The 20,285-nt window shown below is 51.4% G+C and overlaps 1 protein-coding gene across 3 annotated transcripts; it reads left to right on the top strand.

Annotated features, from left to right (window-relative positions):
- Positions 1–742: 742 nt before the first annotated feature.
- Positions 743–20,157, top strand: KIF23 (kinesin family member 23). 3 transcript variants are annotated; one of them, XM_071441109.1, is made up of 24 exons: positions 743–1,020; positions 1,650–1,710; positions 2,606–2,734; positions 3,674–3,779; positions 4,708–4,844; positions 5,615–5,724; positions 7,317–7,487; positions 8,505–8,546; positions 9,285–9,397; positions 9,637–9,758; positions 10,143–10,245; positions 10,522–10,601; positions 10,691–10,810; positions 11,244–11,403; positions 12,193–12,360; positions 12,592–12,749; positions 12,989–13,162; positions 14,192–14,371; positions 15,162–15,449; positions 17,071–17,301; positions 17,923–18,005; positions 18,345–18,426; positions 18,681–18,751; positions 19,571–20,157. In XM_071441109.1, the coding sequence occupies exons 1-24, from the start codon at positions 1,010–1,012 to the stop codon at positions 19,584–19,586; spliced, it is 2,916 nt and encodes a 971-aa protein (XP_071297210.1). In that variant the 5' UTR covers positions 743–1,009; the 3' UTR covers positions 19,587–20,157. The 3 variants fall into 3 exon arrangements, with proteins under 3 accessions (XP_071297210.1, XP_071297208.1, XP_071297209.1); XM_071441107.1 differs by lacking the exon at positions 15,162–15,449; XM_071441108.1 differs by lacking the exons at positions 8,505–8,546; positions 15,162–15,449.
- The last annotated feature ends 128 nt before the right edge of the window (positions 20,158–20,285 follow it).

Raw genomic sequence — 20,285 nt, 5'->3', positions numbered from 1 at the left:
GGATATTTATTTGTGGAATGTTGATCCACACCAAGTGCCAAAGGAATTGGGGATGAAATTCCAGCAAACCTCCCTCACCCCTCCTAAGCCATGAGGATTTGGAAAAGCTGGAAAAAAGCAGGATCTTCGGGCTCCTCCAGGTGATTTTATCCTTTTTTTTTTCTTTAAATATCCTCAAAGCCTTGTGGAAACATTCAGGACTTTGGACTAAAAATGGGAATTCCCTGGAATTTAAAAGAAATTGAATCCCTCTCCCCAGTTCCCCATTGGAATCCATTCCCTGGGAAGGAAGTTTGCTTTTCCCTGGACTTGTTCTGCAGGATTTTTCCCACATGTCCCAGCACCACATTTCCACGGTTATTTTCCACCACGGATCATTTCCCACAGGTTGGGAATTAACTCATTTCCATCAGGTTGGGAATTAACTCGTTTCCTACAGGGTGGGAATTATTTCCAACAGGTTGGGAATTAACTCATTTCCAACAGATTGAGAATTCACTCATTTCCATTGGGTTGGGAATTAACTAGTTTTCCACGTGTTGGGAATTAACCTGTTTCCACAGTTTGTGATTTATTTCCAACAGGTTGGGAATTCACTCATTTTCCAACAAATTGGGAATTCACTCATTTCCATCAGGTTGGGAATGAACTGAGTGACTGATTCACCTCCAGGCAGGCTCACAGGGAAGCCCTGGCCCTGCAAACGGTCTGCATTCCACCTGTTTTCCTGAAAGATCGGAATTAAACGGATAAAAAGGGGGGAAAAAAACCGGGATCGGCCGGGGCCGGGATTCGAACCCGCGTCCCCTCCACCCCCGCTACCAGCAGGGAGCGCCCGCGCTTCGGGCCGCGGCCCTTTCCGCGTTGCCGTGGTGACGTGCCGTGCGTGGCGACGTCAGCGGCGCCGTGCTCGCTGATTGGACAGATTTGAATCTCAAGGGCGCGCGGCCGCTGCCAGCCCCGCAGCGCGAGTCCCGGGCCCTGTCGCGACAGCGGCGCCACCCGCGACATGAAGGCGGCGTGAGTGGCTCCGCAGCCCCGGGCGGGGAGGGGAAGGGAGGGTAGGGGCGGACCGGGGGGCTCCGGGGGGCGGCGGCTCGGCTCGGCGCGGGGCCGCCCTGCATGGCTGCCCTCTGCTCCCTCCCGGTTCCTTCGCCGTCCCGGCGCTCCCTTTCTCCCGGGGCTTCCCCGGCTCAGTGCTCCCCTGTCCCGCTTCTCCCGGCTCTCCCTTCCCCTGCCCGCCCCTCCCGTCCCCTGGGCTCTCTCCCCTCTCCCCCTCCCTTCTGCCGGTGTCCCGGTGCGGCCGTTCCCGGTGTCCCCTGTGCCGCCGTTCCCGGTGTCCCCTGTGCCGCCGTTCCCGGTGTCCCCGTTCCGGCGGTTCCCGGTTCCCCGGTGCCGCCGTTCCCGGTGTCCCGTTCCGGCCGTTCCCGGTGTCCTGGTTCCCGTTTCCCCTGTGCGGCCGTTCCCGGTTTCCCCTGTGCGGCCGTTCCCGGTTCCCCTTTCCCCGTTCCGGCCGTTCCCGGTTTCCCGGTGCCGCCGTTCCCGGTTTCCCGGTGCCACCGTTCCCGGTTCCCCTTTCCCCGTTCCGGCCGTTCCCGGTGTCCCGGTGCGGCCGTTCCGGTTCCCCTGACGCTCTCTCCCCTCAGTAGGGCCAGGACGCCGCGGAGGCCGAGGAAAGCCACGAACCCCACGCAGAAGGACCCGGTGGGGGTGAGTGCGGGGCTCATCCCGAGCTCCCCCATTCCCGCCCAGCCAAATTCCCGGCTTTATTCCGGAATTATTCCTGGTTTATCCCGGTTCCCGCTCATTCCCACCTCTCATTCCAGCTGTACTGCCGGGTTCATTCCCGGTTTATCCGTTTCCCAATCCCAGGTGTACTGCAGGGTTCATTCCCAGGTTCATTCCCGGTTTATCCCTGTTTCCCTCATTCTCAGATTAATTCCCGGGTTTTCCCCCCTCCCAGGTGTACTGCCCGCTTCATTCCTGGTTTTCCCCCATCCCAAGGGTACTGCCCAGTTTATTCCCGGTTCATTCCCGGTTTTTCCTCCCTGCCAGGTGTACTGCCCGCTTCATTCCCGATTCGTTCCCGGTTTTTTCCCCCTTCCCAGGTGTACTGCCTGGTTCATTCCCGGTCCATTCCCGGTTTTTCCCCCATCCCACAGGTACTGCCCAGTTTATTCCCGGTTCATTCCCGGTTTTTCCTCCCTGCCAGCTTTACTGCCCGGTTCATTCCCGGTTTTTCCCCCCTTCCCAGGTGTACTGCCCGGTCCGTTCCGGGTTCATTCCCGGTTCATTCCCGGTTTTCCCCCCTTCCCAGGTGTACTGCCCGGTCCGTTCCGGGTTCATTCCCGGTTCATTCCCGGTTTTCCCCCCTTCCCAGGTGTACTGCCCGGTCCATTCCGGGTTCATTCCCGGTTTATTTCCCCCTTCCCAGCTTTACTGCCTGGTCCATTCCCTGTTCATTCCCGGTTTTCCCCCCTTTCCCAGGTGTACTGCCCGGTCCATTCCGGGTCCATTCCCGGTTCATTCCCGGTTTATTCCCCCGTTCCCAGGTGTACTGCCGGGTCCATTCCCGGTTTATTCCCGGTTTTCCCCCCGTTCCCAGGTGTACTGCCGGGTGCGGCCGCTCAGCCGGGCGGACCAGGAATGCTGCATCGAGGTCATCAACGGCACCACGGTGCAGATCCACCCTCCCGAGGGCTACCGCGTGTTCAGGAATGGCGAGTACCGCGAGGTGAAGGAATTCCCGCCTGGAATTCGCCTGGAATCCCTGCCCCCGCCCCTGGCTTAGCGGGAGGTGCCCCTGCCCTTGGCAGTGGGATTTGGCTTTAAGGTCCCTTCACCACCCAGAGTTCTGGAATTCCACGAATTCCATCCAGCTCCCGCTCTCCAAGCTTTCCCATGGCTTGTGGCATTTGCAGAGTGCAAAATATGAAAGTTTTCCGCCCAAAACCCCATCCAGGACCAAAAAAACATCACTTCTTGATCTGTGAAATAGATGGAAAGGACCTTAAAGCTCGTCCCATTCCATGGGGATCCACCATCCCAGACTGATCCAGCCTGGCCTTGGACACTCCAGGGAAAAGGAATCCACGGCTTCTCTGGGTGGGAATCTTAGCTGGGATGTGGAATATTTTGTTTCCAATTTCAGCTGGAAAAATCCTATGGGAATTAAGGGGTCTTCAAAGCTTTAAATAGAACAGGCAAAGGTTAAATAATGAAATGTTAATTTAATTAAATGAGGTTTGGTTCAGAAATTTGGAATTCAGCTATTTCCCTAAGGAAGAGTTTTGGTGGAAAAATGACCATCAAAAATTAAAATTTGTTTAAATTCTATTAAAATAATTCATTAAAAATCGGTTTGAAATTTAGGATTATTAAAATGCATTTTAGCGAATTAAAAATCCTTTAAAATTATTCATTAAAAAATAAAACCAGCTTGACATTCAAGACTGAAAACTGAGGCTGGGCTGGAAAAAGGTCCAAAATAAACAAAATCCCGTGAGGGAACAGCTCCACTTTGGCCACGGTGGATGTTCCTTTGCTTGGATTCTGGGGGGAGCTGCAAGGAAATTCCAGCTTTTAGCTGGAATGTCCTTTGGGAATTCTCTGCTCCGTGGGATCCCTCAGGCCGTGGGCTGGAATTCCAGGGTGGTTTTCCCTCTCTTGGCAGACCCAGTATTCCTTCAAGGAGGTGTTTGGCACGCTGGTGGCACAGAAGGAGCTCTTTGACGTGGTGGCCAAGCCTCTGGTGGAGGACCTGATCCGGGGCAAGAACGGTGAGCAGAGGTCCTCTCCTGTGTCCCCATTCCCAGGATTTCAGGGCTCCCAAGGCTGGGTTGGAATTGTGGCTCAGCTCCTCACACCCACCCCTGGAAACTCTTTCTGGAAGGGGAATCCTGGGATGGTTTGGGTGGGAATGGGTGATCCAGGGTTCCTGAGGTTTGGTTGGAATCGTGGCTCATCTCCTCACACAAAATGGGGTTTAACTTCTCTTGAGCTCTTCCCTTGAAGAAACGAAGGAAAAGCTGGGGGGAAAAAAAAAGGCAAATATTTAATTAATTAGGTACTTGTATCCAGTTGAAATTCCCAATCTGTTCCTGCTTGTTCTAACAAGAGATTTCAGCTTGGAATTCCCTTGGAAGCTCTTTCTGGATAGGAGTCCTGGGGTGGTTTGGGTGGAAATGGGTGATCCCGTGCCATGGAAGTGTTGTTGGAGCAGCCTGGCTTAGCAGGAGCTGTCCCTGCCTTTGGCAAAGGGATTGGCTTTAACCCAAAGCGTCCTGGAATTCCATGAATTATGCATCCAAATCCTCTCCCTGCTCTCTCCCAAGTTTTCCCATGGTTTGTGGGAATTGCAATCAGCATTTTGGGCTTTTAGCAAAGCGCATTTTCAACTCCCAAAAGAGCAGCAAATGGCAAAAAAGCATCACTTCCTAAACCATCCAATCTATGGGAAGGACATTAAAGCTCATCCCATTCCATGGGCAGGGAAACCTTCCAGTATCCCAGAGTGCTCCAAGCCCCATCCAGTCTGGAACATTCCAGGGATGGCACAGCCCATGCCAGAGCTGGTTTGTGGCCCTTGGAGAGGACGATGGATATTCCCAGCTGTGACCACTTTGGATGGTGTGCAGTATTTGAGGTAGGTTGGGGTTTTTTTTTTCCCCAATCCCGTTGATTTCTCCCTTTTCCCTGCATTCCCAGGTCTCCTGTTCACCTACGGAGTGACGGGCAGTGGGAAGACCCACACCATGACAGGATCTCCTGGGGATGGGGGGCTCCTGCCCCGCTGCCTGGCCATGATCTTCAACAGCATCGGCCCCTTCCAGGCCAAGAGATTCGTGAGTGCCTCCCCACATCCTCCCCACAGCCCCAAATCCATGGATTCCTGCTCCAAACCTGCCGTTGGAGGGATTGGGAGAGGGGAAAAAAAACCCACACCAGGGTCCTTGTTCCAAAAAGGGTTTGAATTTCTGGGAATGCTTCTAAAGCATTCAGTGGTTTGGTGCTTATTGCCCAAGCCCATCCTGGGAAAAATCTCTTAAAACCACATGGGAAGGAATCCAGCCAGGAATGTGTCAGTGTTGATGGCCAGGCGTTCCCTTCCTTGTTAGGATGGGTGATTAATGAGCATATCTTTAATTAATTAGGCCGTTGTATCCCACTGAAATTCCCAATCTATTCCTGCTGTTCTAACAGGTGATTTCAACATGGAGGAAGCCATTCCATGGCTTTTTTTTTTTTCCCCTGGAAACAGTGGAAAACACTGGTTTGGGTGCGCCATATTTCCATATTATTCCACTTCATCTCAGTAGTTCCCATAAAACCAAAAATTGTCTCCTCATAAAATTAGGAATATTTTTCCAGAGGTGTGCACATGTGATGCCTAAAATATACTGAAATAATCCTGGAATTCACATCCTTGGGAGCTTTTCTAAAACATCATTTTGCAAATTGTTTCTGTCAGATCTTGCTGGGTTGAGTGGCAGTGAGGGGCATGGTGTTAATAAATTAATACCAGCCTAATCAGACTAATTAATGAATCGAATAATTATTTATTGGGCAGCACCTGGATGTTGGAATTGGCTGAAATTCCTGGTTTTTCCCTCAGGTTTTCAAGCTGGATGACAAGAACGGGGTGGACGTGCAGAGCGAGGTGGAGGCTCTGCTGGAACGCCAGAGGAGAGAGGCCCTGCCCACCCCAAAAACTCCAGCTGGGAAGTGAGTGGCTCTGGGAATAACAGAGGGAATTTGTGCCCTAGAAATGGGGTTCAGCTTCTCTTGGGCTCTTCCCTTGAAGAAATGAAGGAAAAATTGGCAAAAAAAAATTGGCAGATATCTAATTAATGAGTTAATTGTATCCCACTGAAATTCCCAATCTATTCCTGCAGTTCTGACAGGTGATTTCAGCTTGGAGGGAGCCATTCCATAGCTTTTTGTCCCTGAGTTTTTGGACCTTTTCCCCCTCAGAATTTGGGACCTTTTCCCCCTCAGAATTTGGGACCTTTTCCCCCTCAGAATTTGGGACCTTTTCCCCCTCAGAATTTCAAGGAGATCTTCAAGTTGATATCATTCCATGGGCAGGGTTGTTAATAATAATAATTAGTAAAATATTAATGGGAAATGAGTGTGTTCCATATGGTTTGAACAGTTCTTTAGATGAGAAAACTTGGGCTCAGCCTATTTTTTGTACCTGTTAAGCCAGGATTAAAACCCCCTGGTGTTAAGTGAGAATCCAGCTCTGCGAAGCCAGACCAAACTGAACTTTGGATTTTCTAACCAAATCTGGTGAAGTTCAGTTTGGAGATATTTCCATAGAACCACAAAATTTCCTCAGCTGGATCATGGAATTCCAGCCATGGAATTTCCTCAGCTGGATCATGGAATTCCAGCCATGGAATTTCCTCAGCTGGATCGTGGAACTTCAACCATGCTCGTTTCTCAGTTGCATCGTGGGATTCCTCCAGCTGAATCATGGAATTCCAATAATAGAATTTCCTCAGTTGGATCATGGAATTCCAACAATGGGCGTTTCTCAGCTGGATCATGGAATTCCAGCCATGGAATTCCCCCAGCTGGATCGTGGAATTCCCCCAGTTGGATCATGGAATTCCCCCAGTTGGATCATGGAATTCCAGCCATGGAATTCCCCCAGTTGGATCATGGGATTCCCCCAATTGGATCATGGAATTCCAGCCATGGAATTCCCTCAGTTGGATCATGGAATTCCCCCAATTGGATCATGGAATTCCAGCCATGGAATTCCCTCAGTTGGATCATGGAATTCCCTCAGTTGGATCGTGGAATTTCCACCATGAATTTCCCCCAGTTGGATCATGGATTTCCCCCAACTGGATCATGGAATTCCAGCCATGGAATTCCCTCAGTTGGATCATGGAATTCCAGCCATGGATTTCCCCCAGTTGGATCATGGATTTCCCCCAGTTGGATCATGGAATTCCAGCCATGGAATTCCCCCAGTTGGATCATGGAATTCCAGCCATGGAATTCCCTCAGTTGGATCATGAAATTCTCCCAGTTGGATCATGGAATTCCAGCCATGGAATTCCCCCAGTTGGATCATGGAATTCCCCCAGTTGGATCATGGAATTCCAGCCATGGAATTCCCCCAGTTGGATCATGGAGTTCCGGCTCCTGGCCCTGCCCAGGACCCCTCAGGAACATGAATTTTCCTGGATATTATATTCCCCAATATCCCTGCCCTTCCTTGCGTTTCCCCGCCCAGCCCCGCAGCTCCGCTCTGAGCCGCCCTGGCTGCTGGGAGCGCCGTCCCAAATCCCCGTTTCCCGCAGGAGGCAGCTGGATCCCGAGTTTGCCGACATGATCGACGCGCAGGATCACTGCCGGGCGGGGGACGTGGACGAGGACAACGTCTACGGCGTCTTCGTCTCCTACATCGAGATCTACAACAACTACATCTACGACCTGCTGGAGGAGGCCCCCTGCGACCCCATCAAACCCAAGTGAGTCGGGAAGGCCGGGATTGGCCCAGGCTGGGCTTGGGAATCAGCGCCAGGCCGCTGGGAAGGGGTTTGGTATGAGAGCAGTGGGATGAGAGCTGGGTCTTTGTGTCCTGTTCCGACGTCCACCGTCTGCTTGGAGCCCACCAAGCCCAAGGGAGTTTGGGAATTCCCGTATTCCCAGTCCTGGGAGGATTTTGTAGGATCTCCACCTTGGGTTTTTTGGTTCTAACCTTTGGGAGCTTGGCTCAGAATTCCTGGGAATCACTGGGAATCGCTGTTAAACACACGTTCCAGCTGGGAATGTTTCAGTACTGATGGCCAAGGCGCTCCCTCCCTCGTTGGCCTAGGTGATTAGTAAGCAAATATTTAATTAATTAGGGAATTGTATCCCACCTAAATTCCCAGTGTATTCTAACAGGTGATTTCAACTTGGAACAAACCATTCCATAGATTTTTGCCCTGGAAACAGTGGAAAACACTGGTTTGGTGCTCCATATTTCCCTATTATTCCACTTTGACATCAGTAATTCCCATAAAACCAGAAATTAGGGATATTTTTTCCAAAGGTGTGCATTTGTGATGTCTAAAATCAGTAGGAGAAGTCTGCAAATTCCACTTGGAATCTATGGATTGAAACCCCATTAAAGGAGCCCCTCAGTCCTGTGTTAATTAAGGAGTGGTTGATTAACAAAGACTAATGAGGGGAAAGCAAACTGGGAGCTGTCTCCAGGGTCCTCATTCCAGAAGGTTTTGAATCTCTGGGAATGCTTTTAAACAGTTCAGTGTTTAAACACTGAACAGTTTTAAAGCACTTTAAAATAAAATTTTTAAACATTAAAATTTTAATTAAAAATTTTAAACATTAGAATAAATTAAAAAAAAAATAAAAGGTGTTTATTCCCGAAGCTCATCCTAAAAAAAAAAAATCTGGGATTATTTCTCCCTCTGGAAACTGCAGTGTGGAAGGATTTGAGGCAGAAATCAAGGATTTAATGTTTTTCCCCGTTTTTTTGGTAGGTGGAACAATTGCAACACTCCTGTGAGAAATGGAGACTTTGTGTATGTGTCCAATGTCTTATTCCCATTATTCCAGTGCTGTTTTCCTTGAGTAGAAGCAGAAAATTCCCTGCCTTTCCTTGCTTTCCTAGGAAACCTAGGATGCTCTCCTTGCTTCTGTGCGCTTGTAGAAAAGCAATAGCTGCCACCAAAGCAATTAATTGCAATTAAATAGCTGCTAATTAGAGGAGTAGCTGGAGTGTCACTAATCCTGGCTGTGTGTCCATGTCCTGTGTTCCCTCTTCCATCTTCTAGATGGATAATTGAACTTTTCCCTCCAAATTTTTGTTGTTTTCCCCTCAGAATTTTTACCTTTTCCCCCTGGATTTTGACCTTTTCCTCTCAGACTTGTCACATTTTCCCTCCAAATTCTGAATTTTTTCCCTCTGAATTCTGTCCATTTTCCCTTGGAATTTTTGACCTTTTCCCCCTGAATTTTGACCATTTTCCCCTCAGAATTTTTGGACTTCTCCCCCCCAGCATTTTTGACCATTTTCCCCTCAGAATTTTTGGACTTCTCCCCCCCAGCATTTTTGACCGTTTCCCCTCAGAATTTTTGACCCTTTCCCTGCAGACTTGTGACATTTTCCCTCCAAACTCTGAATTTTTCCCCTCCGATTTTTGACCTTTTCCTGCTGAATTTTGCCCTCCGAGAGAATCTGCATGGCAAGAAGCTGCACAGAGAACTCCCCTCCAATGGGACTTATTTGGATTTTTTCCCTCTTTCCCACTATCCCAAAGACCTCCCCAGTCCAAAATCCTTCGGGAAGACCAGAACCACAACATGTACGTGACGGGCTGCACCGAAGTGGAGGTCAAATCCACAGAGGAAGCTTTCGAAGTCTTTTGGAGAGGTAAAAATCTTGGAATTCAGGGCTGACCGCACACCCCAGCACCTTAAACATCATCCGTGAGCAGGGAAATTCCGCTGGATCAGCCCCATCCTTGGGGTGGAGCATCCACAGCTTCTCCGGGCATTTAGGGCCTCCCCCATTCCCAGCCCTTCCCAATATCCCACAGCTGGGAAACCCCTCACACCCTGATGGTGGAGGGAAAGCAGCAGGATTTTTGGGAATGTGGGGTGTCTGAGCAGGGCAGAAGAAGCGGCGCATCGCCAACACGCAGCTGAACCGGGAATCCAGCCGCTCCCACTCGGTGTTCATCATCAAACTGGCACAGGCTCCTCTGGATGCTGATGGGGACAACGTGCTCCAGGTGAGTTCTGCGTCATTCCGGGAGAATTCCAGCAGAATTTTATGGAATTTACCTTGGAAGCAGCTCCCGTGCCTCAAGTTTGGAGCTGACAGAGTTAATCATAAAGTTTGGTGTTAAAACAGAGGGTGAAGTTGCTGATTCCTTTGGTTTTCACCTTTTCCTTTGTTTGGGAATCTATGATTTGGGGAATTGGAATGATCCAACAGCTGTCAATCCATGGCCCAAGGCAGAAGGGATCTGCCAAACTTCTCAAAGAAAGCTGGGCTGTACCAACCCCTGTGGGCTCGTATCCAACACATCCTTTGGAAGTGGGTTTTGGGATGAGGTGTCCCCCAGCCCTTTAGGGGGAATCTGGAGGGATCCAGGATTTCCTCTGTGTCCCAGGAAAAGGAGCAGATCACCCTGAGCCAGCTGTCCCTGGTGGATCTGGCGGGAAGTGAGAGAACCAACAGGACCAAAGCTGAGGGGAACAGACTGCGGGAAGCAGGTAGGAACCCCCCGGAGCACCCTGCTAATTAACCCTGCTAATTGAAATCCTGCTAATCCTGTCTCCTAGGCAGGAATCCCAGGAATTCTTGAAGTGCTCTGTTAGGATGACCTCAAATCTTCCCACAAGTTTGCGGCAGCACTTCTGCCACTTCAGTTAATTAGAGCAATTATTAATAAATATTGTTAATTAGGCAATTTATTCTTCTGACTAATCTGGGAATGTGATCCAAGGGCTGCTCATGGAGTTATTTTGCCTTGTGTTTGCTGCTTTTAGGGAATATCAACCAGTCCTTGATGACATTGAGGACGTGCATCGAGGTTCTGCGGGAAAACCAATTGTATGGAACAAACAAGGTGGGCAGCCCTTCCCTGGTTATCCCTGGATTTCATCTCCTGGATAAGGAAAACTCACGAGATTTTTTTCCCCTGGCCTTTATTCCCAGATGGTTCCATACAGAGATTCCAAACTGACTCATCTCTTCAAGAACTATTTCGATGGAGAAGGGAAAGTTCGGATGATTGTGTGTGTGAATCCCAAGGCGGAGGACTACGAGGAAAGCCTGGTAAATTGCCTTTTTCCATTCCCTCCTGCTCTTTTTCTCCTGGATTCTTGTACTCCAAGAGACGTAAAGAATTATAATTGATTTTTGAACCCTTCAGTTACAATTCTGGGGGATAAATCTGCTCCCCAAGTCTTGTTTTTGCTGTTCACATTACACACTTGCTTGGAAAGTGGGAAAGGTTTTCCTTCCTCACAGAATTCCATGGAGCCATGTTTGGGTGCTTAATCCCTCCTATTCCAAGAATTCCAGCTGTCTCTGCCCAAGCTTTTGTGGCACCTTGTGGCGAGGTTTCTGGATGATCCCAAACCGTGGTGGCCGGGAACTCCTTGCGCTTTCATCCGGACAATTCCTCCTTTCCCGCTTCAGCGACCCAGCCCCGCTCCCAGTTTCCCAGCTCCAGGTGCTCCTGGTGTTTTTCCCCGTTGTCTTGCAGCAAGTGATGCGTTTTGCAGAGATGACCCAGGAGGTGGAGGTGGCCAGGCCCCTGGACAGGCCCCTGTGCGGGCTGACGCCGGGGCGGCGCCTCCGGAACCAGGCATTCCGGGAGGAGCTGTCCCGCAAGCTGGAGCTCAGGGGCGGCCCCGTGGGAGCAGGTGAGGGCTGCAGTGGGGGATTCTGCTCTGGGAGTGTCCACCTGGGAAAAGGGAAAGAGTCAGGGGAAATTTGGAGAGCCTTCCAGAGCCTCAAGGGAGGCTCCAGGAGGGCTGGAGAGGGATTGGGATTAAGGGATGGGAGGGGCAGCACACAGGGAATGGCTTCAAATTGAAAAATGGGAAATTTGGGTGGGATACTGGGAAGGAATTCCAGGCTGGGAGGGTGGGGAGGGGCTGAGCTGGAATTCCCAGAATATCTGTGGCTGCCCCGGATCCCTGGAAGCGTCCAAGGCCAAATTGGAATGTGGGACAGTGGGAGGTGTCCCTGCCCATGGAACGGGATCACTTTAAGTTCCTTTCCAACCCAAACCATTCCATGATTCCAGCAGAGTTTTCTGTTAGGAATTAAAGGCTGGGAATTAATTTTTAAACCAATTCCACTGAGGCTTAACTATCAGGCTGAACCTCAGTGCCCTTGGAGCTGCTGCTCTTCCCTCTGCAGTGTCCCTGTGGAGATTTCCAAGGAATTGCATGGGATTGGGATGAATCCATGGTCCCAGTATTGCAGCTTCTGACAGGAAATTGTGCCAAGGAAATTGTGGGATGTTCCTGGATGTTCAGGACCTGCTTTTTGTAAAACAAGGAATTGAGGCTGTCACATTTAGTCCTTTCCCATCCATCACCTCTTTGGAAACCCATAGCTCCCATCAATCATTCCCAGTTTTCCACGATCCTGCCCCTTGTCCATTGGAATTTTCCCATCCTGCTGACGGATTTTCCATCCTGCAGGACCAGAGGAGCCATCTCCTGCTGAGCTCTTCTTCCAGAGCTTCCCTCCCCTGCCTTCCTGCGAGCTCTTGGACATCAACGACGACCAAACGCTCCCAAAACTGATCGAGGCCCTGGAGCAGCGCCACAAAATGAGGCAGATGCTGGCAGAGGAATTTGCCAAAAACGGTAGGAATTTGCCCCAAATTGGAACATCAGGGCAAAAAACTCAGATTTGGCGCCCTTATTATTCCTCAAAGGATCTCCCTTGCCTTAATTTTCCTGTTTAGATTGACTGTTTCAACCTTTTTTTGAGGAATTTTAAGCTTTAAATTTGTTGGGAAAAACAGAGGTTTGGATGTTTTGGGGATAAGAGGGAAGATTAAAGATAAAATAGAAAATATCTGAATTCTCTTCCAGTTCTTGCCTTTAAAACAATGCTGCAAGAATTTGACTCCAGTGTTGCATCCAAGGAAAATTACATCCAAGGAAAACTGGCTGAGAAGGAGAAAACCATAACAGGGCAGAAGACAGAGCTGGAACGGCTGGAGAAGAAGATTAAAACCTTGGAGTACAAGGTCAGTTGGGTCATTTTGGAGCACAGATCCCATTTTTTTTAATGGATTATTGGCAAGTTCCTTGCGATCGGGAATAAATATTTTGGAGGAACTTTTACTGAAAATTTGTTGGCTTTTTTACAAGGTGAGGCTTTTAAAGCAGCAAAATCAGCGACTTGGAAGTGAAAATTGAGATTTTCTGGGAAATTCTGGGATTAGAAGGTTGTGTTCCCACCCAAATCCTTCCTCTCTTCCTGCAGATTGAGATTTTGGAGAAGACAGCCACGATTTACGAGGAGGACAAGAGGAACCTGCAGCAGGAGCTGGAGAGCAAGAGCCAGAAGCTGCAGCGGCAGGCGTCGGACAAGAGGAGGCTGGAGGCCAGGCTGCAGGGAATGGTGGCTGAGACCTCCCTCAAGTGGGAGAAGGAATGTGTGAGTGCGGGAATGGGGGAAAAGTGGGATCAGGTTATCGGGAATCTGGGGATTTGGGGTGTGGGAATTGAGGGGAAGGGAAAGGAAAAGAGTTGAGGGGAAGGGAAAGGAAAGGGATTGAGGGGAAGGGAAAGGAAAGGAATTGAGGGGAAGGGAAAGAAGGAAGGGATTGAGGGGAAGGGAAAGAAGGAAAGGGATTGAGGGGAAGGGAAAGAAGGAAAGGGATTGAGGGGAAGGGAAAGGAGAGGAACTGAGGGGAAGGGAAAGGAGGAGAGGAACTGAGGGGAAGGGAAAGGAGGAGAGGAACTGAGGGGAAGGGAAAGGAGGAGAGGAACTGAGGGGAAGGGAAAGGAGGAAAGGAACTGAGGGGAAGGGAAAGGAGGAAAGGAACTGAGGGGAAGGGAAAGAAGGAAAGGAACTGAGGGGGAAGGGAAAGGAGGAAAGGAACTGAGGGGGAAGGGAAAGGAGGAAAGGAACTGAGGGGGAAGGGAAAGGAGGAAAGGAACTGAGGGGAAGGGAAAGGAGGAAAGGAACTGAGGGGAAGGGAAAGGAGGAAAGGAACTGAGGGGGAAGGGAAAGGAGGAAAGGAACTGAGGGGGAAGGGAAAGGAGGAAAGGAACTGAGGGGGAAGGGAAAGGAAAGGAACTGAGGGGGAAGGGAAAGGAAAGGAACTGAGGGGAAGGGAAAGGAAAGGAACTGAGGGGAAAGGAAAGAAGGAAAGAAAAGCAGTGGTGGGGGGGTCTGGCTCTGCTCCCAGGGAACAAGGACAGGAGGAGAGGAAGCAGCCTCAGGCTGTTCCAGGGCAGGCTCACGTTGGATACTGGGAAAATTCCCTCATGGAAAGGGTTCTAAACATTGGAACTGCCCAGGGAGGTTTGGAATTCCCATCCCTGCAGGTATCCAAGGAACTCCTGGATGTGGCACTCGGGGCTCCACGCTGGGTTCAGTCCCAGCTTGGCCTCGCTGATCCCGGAGGGCATTCCAGCCTCAGCAATTCCATGTTTCCCACTGCTTTCCCTGTGCCTGCAGGAGCGGCGGGTGGCAGCCAAGCAGCTGGAGATGCAGAACAAGCTGTGGGTGAAGGACGAGAAGCTGAAGCAGCTCAAGGCCATCGTCACCGAGCCCAGAGCCGAGCGGCCGGAGAGGCCATCCCGGGAAAGGGAGCGGGAAAAGCCTCTCCCGAGATCCGTGTCTCCTTCCCCTGCTCCCGTGAGTCACTCCCAGACCTGCTGGATTTAGGAAACAGCACGTTTAGGGATGAAGTGCAGGGATTTTGGACATTAGTAGCCCCAAAGCGCAGAGTTGGAGCAGCTTGCTTTGAGTTCCTTGTCTGCTGTTTGTTCTTCATCCGTTCTCCCACCTCCTGATATCCTTAGGAATGGGAAATCTCTGGATTTTTCTGTCCCTGTGTGCTTGGAGTCTCCTGTGTCTCACTGCTCTCTCCGTTCTTCCCAGAGCTGAGGTTTGAGCTCAGAGTTGGAGCAGCTTGAATTCCTTTTCTTCTGTTTGTTCTTCATCCGTTCTCCCACCTCCTGATATCCATAGGAACGGGAAATCCCTGGATCCGTCTCTCCCTGTGTCTCACTGATGTTTCCCTTCTTCTCAGAGCTGTGCTGTCCCTGCTGAAGTTTGATCCCCGAGCTGGAGCACCTTTTGAATTCCTTGTCTTGTCTCTGTTCATTGTTTATCCATTCTCCCACCTCCTGATATCCACAGGAACAGGAAATCCCTGGACCTGTCTGTCCCTGCTTGGTGTCCCTGTTTGACCGCACGGCGCCTCCTGTGTGTCACTGATGTTTCCCTTCTCTCCGGAGCTGTGATGTCCCTGCTGAAGTCTGAGCCCTGAGTTGAAGCAGCTTGACTTCCCTGTGTCCTGTTTGTTCTTCATCCATTCTCCCACCTCCTGCTACCCACAGGAACGGGGAATCCCTGGATTTGTCTGCCTGTCCCTGTTTGCTTGGAGCCTGCTGTGTCTCACCGCTCTCTCCCTTCTCCCCAGAGCTGTGGTGACCCCGCTGAGCTCGGGGACACCCGGGTGGCCCCGCGGCTGCCCCGGCGCTCCAACTCCTGCAGCAGCATCTCTGTGGCCTCCTGTGTGCTGGAGTGGGAGCAGAGGGGCCCTTCCTGCGAGCCAGCCAGCATTCCCAAGCCCAGGAATAAAGCTGGAGCAGAGCCGGGCTCGGCCTGGCCCAGCCCTGCCAGGAGGAGAGGGATGTGCTGGAGCCGAGTGCTGGAGGTGCCCAGGGATAGAGAGGAGCTAGAGCAGGAAGAGGATCCGTGCTGCAGGGTTAGTCCTGGCCTAGCGGGGCTCAGCCCGGCTTAAAGGTTCTCTGAGCCTGAGCCTGGCCTAAAGGTTCTCCGTCCTCGAGCCTAACATAGAGTAGAGCTGTCCCTGATGTGTCCTGCTGGTCCCAGACTGAGCCTGGCTGCTCTCGCTGCCCTCTTGGTGTTTGGAGCTTCCTTGGAAATTGAGAATTCCCGCTTTTAGGGAGCTCTGAGGTGGCCACACTCTGCTCTAGCCATGGGTGTCCTCATGTTTTTCCCTGGTGTTTCCCTTTTCCCTGGTGTTTCCCCTTCCCTTCTCCTGGCATTTCCCTTTTCCTTTTCTGTCTCCCTCGTGTCTCCTCCAATCCCTCCTGCAATTTCCCATCTTCCAAGGTGCTTCTGGGAGCTTTTCCTGCCTGGAAACATTCCTTGGATAAACCTCTTGTGTGCTTCAGCTTTAATTCCCTAATTCCCATTAACTGGGAGCTCTGATTCCATAAATTATTTGGCTCCTTGAGGATTCAGTCCCAAGAGCACTTTAGGAAAACAGAGGGGGACAATCTCTTCCTTTGTCCCCTCCTTCCTAGGTGTGGAATGCAACAGATTGGACCAAAATTCCCAAGAAATAGGACTTGACATGGAATATTCCATTCATAATTTGATCCCCAAAAAACAGGAGACGGTCTGGAATATTCCATGTGATAACTTGATGCCCAAAAAATAGGAATTGGCTAGGAATATTCCCCTGATAATTCGATGCCAAGCTCTTGGTAGTGCCCTCAGGATCCAACCGAAGAACCAAACCTTTGCCATTCCCACACCCATCTCATCCAATCCCATCCATTCCCAGTCCCCATTCCCTTTTCCCATTCCCAGAGCGCTCCGGCAGTGCTGCTGTGGCCATGGCATTCCCACAGTGCCGGGGAGCGCTGGGTTGATCCCTGTGCCCATTCCCTGTGCCCATTCCCTGTTCCATTCCCCATGCCCATTCCCCGTTCTCATTCCCTGTTCCTATTCCCCGTTCTCATTCCCTGTTCCCAGAGTGCTCTGGTGGCGCCGCTGTGGCCGCGTCGCTCCTGCAGTGCCGGCGAGCGCTGGGTGGATCACCATGCCCATTCCCTGTTCCCATTCCCTGTTCTCATTCCCTGTTCCCATCATTCCCAGAGCGCTCCGGTGGCGCCGCTGTGGCCGCGGCGCTCCCGCAGTGCCGGTGAGCGCTGGGTGGATCCCTGTTCCCATTCCCTGTTCCCATTCCCTGTTCCCATTCCCTGTTCTCATTCCCTGTTCCCATCATTCCCAGAGCGCTCCGGTGGCGCCGCTGCGGCCACGGCGCTCCCGCAGTGTCGGCGAGCGCTGGGTGGATCCCCGTTCCCATTCCCCGTTCCCATTCCCCGTTCCCATTCCCCGTTCCCATTCCCCGTTCCCATTCCCCGTTCCCATTCCCCGTTCCCATTCCCCGTTCCCATTCCCCCTTCTCATTCCCTGTTCCCATCATTCCCAGAGCGCTCTGGTGGCGCCGCTGCGGCCACGGCGTTCCCGCAGTGCCGGCGAGCGCTGGGTGGATCCCTGTGCCCATTCCCATTCCCCATGCCCATTCCCTGTTCCCATTCCCCATTCTCATTCCCTGTTCCCATCATTCCCAGAGCGCTCCAGTGGCGCCGCTGCGGCCGCGGCGTTCCCGCAGTGCCGGCGAGCGCTGGGTGGATCACCGGCCGCCGTCCCACGTGCCCACGGAGACGCTGCTGCAGCCGCGCGTGCCCAGGGCCATCACCGTGGACGCCCCCAGCGAGCGCGCCCTGGCCCGGTGCGACCGATACCTGCTGACCCACCAGGAGCTCGCCTCCGATGGGGAGATCCAGACCAAGCTCATCAAGGTGACCTCGGGAGTCTTGGGAATGTCGGGAACGTCGCGGTGGAGTTGTTGAAATTTTGTTAAAATTACCCAAGGAGTTCCTGGGTGTGGCGCTCGGTGCTCCGGGCTGTGGGCAAGGTTGAGATCCAGACAGGGCTCATCAAGGTGCCCTTGGGAATCTTGGGAATGTTATTGGAATTGTTGGAATTTCGTTAAAGTTACCCCAAGGAATTCCTGGATGTGGCGCTCTGGGCAAGGCTGAGATCCAGACCGAGCTCATCAAAGTGACCTTGGGAATTGTGGGAATCTTGGGAATGTTGCTTTGGAATCGCCGAAATTTAGCTTGGTGTTTTCACAGTTGGGTTCCACGATTTGTGGGACCCCATGATTCATGGATCCCATGGTCCACAAATCCCATTATTTGTGGGATTCCATGATTTGTGGATCCTGTGATTTATGGGATTCCATTATTTTTGGGATCCCATGGTTTATGCATTTTCCTGCGGGAAAAGGCAGCAATCCATTGACAGTGAAATGGGAGGGGCTTATTTTTGCCCATATCTCTTTGGGCTGGAATTCTGGGATGAATCCCAGTGTTGTTCCTGTCCCAATCCTGCTTTTCCTTGTCCTTTTCCCATTCCAGGGGGACGTGTTCAAGACCAGGGGTGGTGGCCAGGCCGTGCAGTTCACGGACATCGAGACCCTCAAGCAGGAATCTCCCACTGGGTGAGTCCGGTCTCTGGAATCCTGGAATTCCCAAAATTCCAGTCGTGGAACCTTTCATTTGAGCTTCTGGAGTCCTGGAATTCCCAAGGTTCCAGTGATGGAGACCTTTCGTTTGAGCTTCTGGAATTGTGGAATTCCAGGTGTGTGCATGGAACTTCTTCCAGGCCAGATGATCAAATGGGAAAATCCAACTTGAAATTCCATAAACTTGGGGAAATTTATGGATGCTGGTGCTGCTGGATCCAAGATTTATCGAGGAAGAATAAAGGGGTTTTTCAGTGTTGGAATGTGGCAAATTCCGTGAGGTTTGTGCTGTAATTCCACAAATTCCCGTTCCAGGCGGAAGCGCCGCTCGTCACCTCCCAATCCCGACCCCGCTGGGGACGCTGCGGACTCGGAATGGACGGATGTGGAAACCAGGGTGAGCTGGGAATGTCACCCTGGGAATGTCGCCCTGGGTCCTGGAATTCTGGCTTGGGTCGGGTTGGGAGGGAACTTCAGCTCATCCCAATCCAGCCATTCCATGGGCACTTCCCGCTGTCCCTGGCTTCTCCATCCAGCCCGGCCTTGGACGTTCCTGGGCTGGGGATCCAAACCCCTTTGGATGAGGATTTGGGAATGCTGGGAGCTGGGAATGGTGGGAAGCAGCGGATCCTGACTGTGGTGTGTTCCCAGTGTTCCGTGGCCGTGGAGATGAGGGCGGGATCGGCGCTGGGACCGGGATTCCAGCACCACGCCCAGCCCAAGTGAGTGCTCCTGGAATTCTTTCCCGACAGCTCCCAAACTTTGGGAATGCTTTCCCCCTGGTTTTGCTGCCCTTCACACATCAGGTTTGCATTCCCAAGTGGAATATCAGGAATGGCAGTGGGAATGCCCTGGATTCCCTCTTCTGCCCCTTTACCTCTTGCTCACATTATCCATTGGGAAATTCCAGTTTCTCAGGATTGGGAAATTCCGGTTTCTCAGGATTGGGAAGTTCCAGTTTCTGAAGACTCCAATTCCCTGTGGGACGAGGGAATTGCAGTGGAATTCCTGCTAAAATTCCAACTGTATAATGCCACTAAGGAAGCCTGGAGAATTCCCTCTTTGCCAAATTATTCATGAGGCATCCCTGGTTATTCCAGCTCTATACCCAGCCCAAGGAAGTGCTCCTGGAATTCTTTCCTGACAGCTTCCAAAATTCAGGAATGTTTTCCCCCCAGCCTTGCTGCCCTTCCCACTCTGGGTTTTCATTCCTGGCTGGAATAGGGTCGGGAATGGCTGCAGGAATGCCCTGGATTCCCTCTCCTGCCCCTTTAACCTCTTGCTCATGTTATCCATTGGGAAATTCCAATTCCCCATGGGAAGAGGGAATTGAAGAATTGGAATCCAACTTTGTTTTAGGCTGCTCCTGCTGCCTAAAAATCCAAGGAAAACACCGGATTTTTTGGAGTTTCCTTGGATTAAATGTTGGATTTTTTTAGGAGGCGGGTGGTAGTGCAAAAACCTGGGAACGAGGAGTTGGCTGCTCCCAGAATTCCTCTGGATGAATCCTGAAAGTTCTCTGTGGCTCTTTCCCACTGCAGGCGCAGGAAGCCCTGAACTTTTCCTGCTGGAGTCCCGGATTTTCCCAGCCTGAGGAATGCTCTGCTGCCACTGCTCCTCAGGAACCGCTTTGTGCTCATTCCCAGAGGTTTTTAGGGAAGCTGGGAAATGGCTCCGTTGGTGATCCCAAAGAACTTCTGGATGGATCTGTCCTTTCCCATAGATTTAGGGGAATCCCAAAGGTCCCTCTAGAATTTCGAACGGGGCTGGATCGTTACGGACAGTGCCAGCAGGCTTTTCCCTGGGACACTTTTCCAGCGTTTTCCCAGTTTTTTAATCCCAAATCCATCTTTTCTGGTCATTCCCTCTCTTTTGGGAGACCCAACCGCTGCTATTCCGAGCTGCAGTCCAGCACTTTAAGGGTGTTTTTGGCCATTCCCAATTTTACTGGAAGCAGGAAAACCTTGGGAATTCAGATTTCTTCTGGCAAGAATGGATTTAGGGTATTTAAGTGTGTCAGAACATTCCAGAGTCACCCAAAATCCTGGGAGCAGTGGGAATTCACATCCCAGCTGCTTTGGGGCGTGAGGGAATTCTGGAATGTTTTCCATGTGGGAATGGGGGGGGAAAGGGGATTTCCTCACAGATAGGGTGGGAATTGGCTCACTTTGTGTCCCTGCAAGTTGTTCAATAAATACTTTTATTCCCAACCCTCTTCCTGGTTTTTAGGGAAATCCAAGGGGAGCATCTTCCCTG

Source organism: Agelaius tricolor, unplaced genomic scaffold (assembly GCF_023055355.1).
Source record: "Agelaius tricolor isolate 1412-34295 unplaced genomic scaffold, bAgeTri1.0.p SCAF_16, whole genome shotgun sequence".
In the NCBI taxonomy this organism is placed as follows: domain Eukaryota; kingdom Metazoa; phylum Chordata; class Aves; order Passeriformes; family Icteridae; genus Agelaius; species Agelaius tricolor.
Note: the sequence above shows the minus strand (reverse complement) of the source record. Positions and strands in the feature narration are given on the sequence as shown.